The 2,978-nt window shown below is 39.0% G+C and overlaps 1 protein-coding gene across 1 annotated transcript in view; it reads right to left on the minus strand.

Annotated features, from left to right (window-relative positions):
* The window catches only part of LOC135096720 (ankyrin repeat domain-containing protein 42-like), a 17,562-nt gene extending 17,322 nt beyond the window's left edge, over positions 1–240 (minus strand). Inside the window, exon 1 of the mRNA XM_063998454.1 lies at positions 8–240. Within this exon, the coding sequence (XP_063854524.1) occupies positions 8–240 (233 nt within the window). The remainder of the gene's footprint in view (positions 1–7) is intronic.
* Positions 241–2,978: the final 2,738 nt, after the last annotated feature.

Raw genomic sequence — 2,978 nt, forward strand, 5'->3', positions numbered from 1 at the left:
TCCTTACCGCTGTTGGGTGGTGTTGAATTGCCTCAAGAGATTTCTCCTTGTGGTAATGTTGATTGGATTCCATGGTTTGATGTGGGGCGTGTGTTGCTCTGAGGTAACCTGCCAGTAGACACAGAGACAGATCACACAACATGTACATTCTAGAGCACTGGTGTCGCCTGAATCACCTGCACCACAGCCTTGGCCACTCTCAGGTGTCCAAGCTACAACACACCAGTCCTTTCCATTCATGCTTTCTTAAGGTCATGCACCCTCTAGTGAGTTCTTTTTTTTTTTTTAATAAACGTGCTCTCTCTCTCTCTCTCTCTCTCTCTCTCTCTCTCTCTCTCTCTCTCTCTCTCTCTCTCTCTCTCTCTCTCTCTCTCTCTCTCTCTCTCTCTCAGATCGATAAAAAAAGGTCTTTTATGTAGTTGTATGACTCAGAATATGTAACTGAACGTAGTGTCTCTATTTTGAATAAAGAATAGCTACTCATTCATAAATCATTGTTATATACTGCTACAATCGCTACTCACTTACGATCGTACGATCCCGGTTATCTCTCCAAGAAAGTGGACGGAACACTGATCCAGGAAAGTTTTAAAAGTCTGGATTTTTAAAGGCTTCGAGTGCCTACCCGACCTATCGGAAATCGCTAGAGTTACACCCTCTCATTGTACGCTTACCTTAACGCAGCACACCTGGAATCACCTCAAATACCAGATCAGTGTTGGGGGGGTAGAAAATACGATTGTTCTATGTTACAACCACATATATTGATACTAATGATAATTCACAAGCAACATGAGGTAGTACACGTTAATATATGACGTTCTCGTCACTTCACACAGGACCACAACCCATTTACACCTCCACCGCCCACTCCTCCACCACCCACTGAATTATTTCCCTCATCCGCCAGAATTTACTCAGACGCCATCACCGCGTCCCCAAACGATAATTCCCATATTTCCTCTCCTCACACCTCACAAGACGTGACGTCCCTGAGAGACGCCTCCTCTCCGTTCTACCTCACGACCTAAGGCGCTCTGTCTTCCCCTCCTTGGAATGTGTTGTTGCCCGCTCAATCTCCCCTTGTTTCAACACATCTCCACCTCAAAATATTTCCTCCCTTATACATACAAAGATATAGAGAACTTAAATTATGAAGAGAATAATACTACATGATATAAAATGAGTAAATAAGCCTTACACTAACTTATAACCAATATTAAGAATAATGTCCGCAAGGCAGGTAACCGGAACACGGGGGACACTAAGAAAACGTGTTCCTTTTCAAGGTAGACTCGGCCAATAAGATGACAATACATGCTAATTGTAGAAAACAAAATGTCACTCCTGAAATCCAAATAAAAACATACATAGTGAAGAAAACAGAAAGTAAAAGGAGCACACTGAAAAACAAAAGAAAGGATATTGAAAATAAAAGCCAACACACACAAATTTACCGCAGGTCCCTTGCTGTGCTCAGAACCCAGCCAGTCCCAACAGGCGGACAACAGACAGGCTGTTCAAAGAGAGGTACCATCTCACCCCTCTGGATCAGGGAAACGGCATTGTAAAAACACCCAAGTGACACACACACACACACACACACACACACACACACACACACACACACACACACACACACACACACACACACCTGTCCTTTATAAGTAAATGACAGACCGAGGATATTCAGTGTCGAAGAGGATGACACTCAACTGTCCCCCTCTTCTACACTGAACATCCTCCGTCTGTCCTTTACTTATAATCTGAACTGGACACTTCACATCTCCTCTCTAGCTAAAACAGCTTCTATGAAGTTAGGTGTTCTGAGATGTCTCCGCCAGTTTTTCTTACCCCTCCAGCTGCTAACTTAATTCTGTTTATCTTTTTTATAATTTAATTGATTGATTGTTTATTGCCCAGAGTAGCATTTTTTTTTTTTTTACAGAGAAGAAGCATTACATGATTAATGGGGCACTAGCCCGCTGAGCCGAGGCTCCCTAGCAGACAGAGAAGTGATATACATATAAATGCAACTTATATAGAGGGCAGGGCAACAATACAAATCATATAGAACAGTAGAAAAGAAATAATATTATTGCACCATTTTTTAGGAACTAATATCCTTAAGATAAGTTATGTTTGTAACAAGCTACATCATTCATGTGTAAAAAAAATACTAAAACTTTATTACAGATCCTAGTTTTGACTTAGACTATTAAATAGGAACTTTTTCATTTTACTTTTGAAAATATTGAAAAACCTTTTTTTTTCTTTTCTATCGTCAGGCAATACGTTCCATACTTTAGGAGCAACACAGTGTGTGGAAAAATGTATACAGACTAGTTCTTGCTTGTGGGCAAATCATATTATTACGATTTCCTCGGGTACCTTGGCTATGGTGGAATACATTAGACATTATGCTATTTGAATCATTTCCATTAACATTTTTATATATGGTCAGCGCTATGAAATATTTCTTTAAGAGGTCGAAAGTTAGTATATTTAAGTCATTAAACAGTAAGTCGGTGGAGTCGTATTTACTTTTAAAGACAATGGTTCTTGCTATTTTCCTTTGTGCTACAAAGACATCATTCACAACCGTAGGCCAAGTACAGCCCCAGATCAATGAACAGTTAATAAGGTATGGATAACATAATTAATGATATAAGCTGCGTAAGGCTTCACTTGTAACATTGTACCTAATTCTGAATAAAATTCCACAAGTTTTTGATAAGTTTGAGCACACCGACTGTATATGCTTTTTCCAGTTAAAATTTTCATCAATAATAACTCCTAAAAATTTTGTAGAAGAAACATGATTAAGCTCAGCCTCCATAGGAAACTGTTCCGAAATTACTGACAACAGAGCGTCTTTGAAACAATATGAAGTTAGTTTTATTAATGTTTACTGTTAATTTATTTGCGGTTACCCATTTGAATATGTTATGCAATTCTTGAGTTAATTTTACATTTAA

Source organism: Scylla paramamosain, unplaced genomic scaffold, assembly GCF_035594125.1.
Source record: "Scylla paramamosain isolate STU-SP2022 unplaced genomic scaffold, ASM3559412v1 Contig6, whole genome shotgun sequence".
NCBI lineage: Eukaryota > Metazoa > Arthropoda > Malacostraca > Decapoda > Portunidae > Scylla > Scylla paramamosain.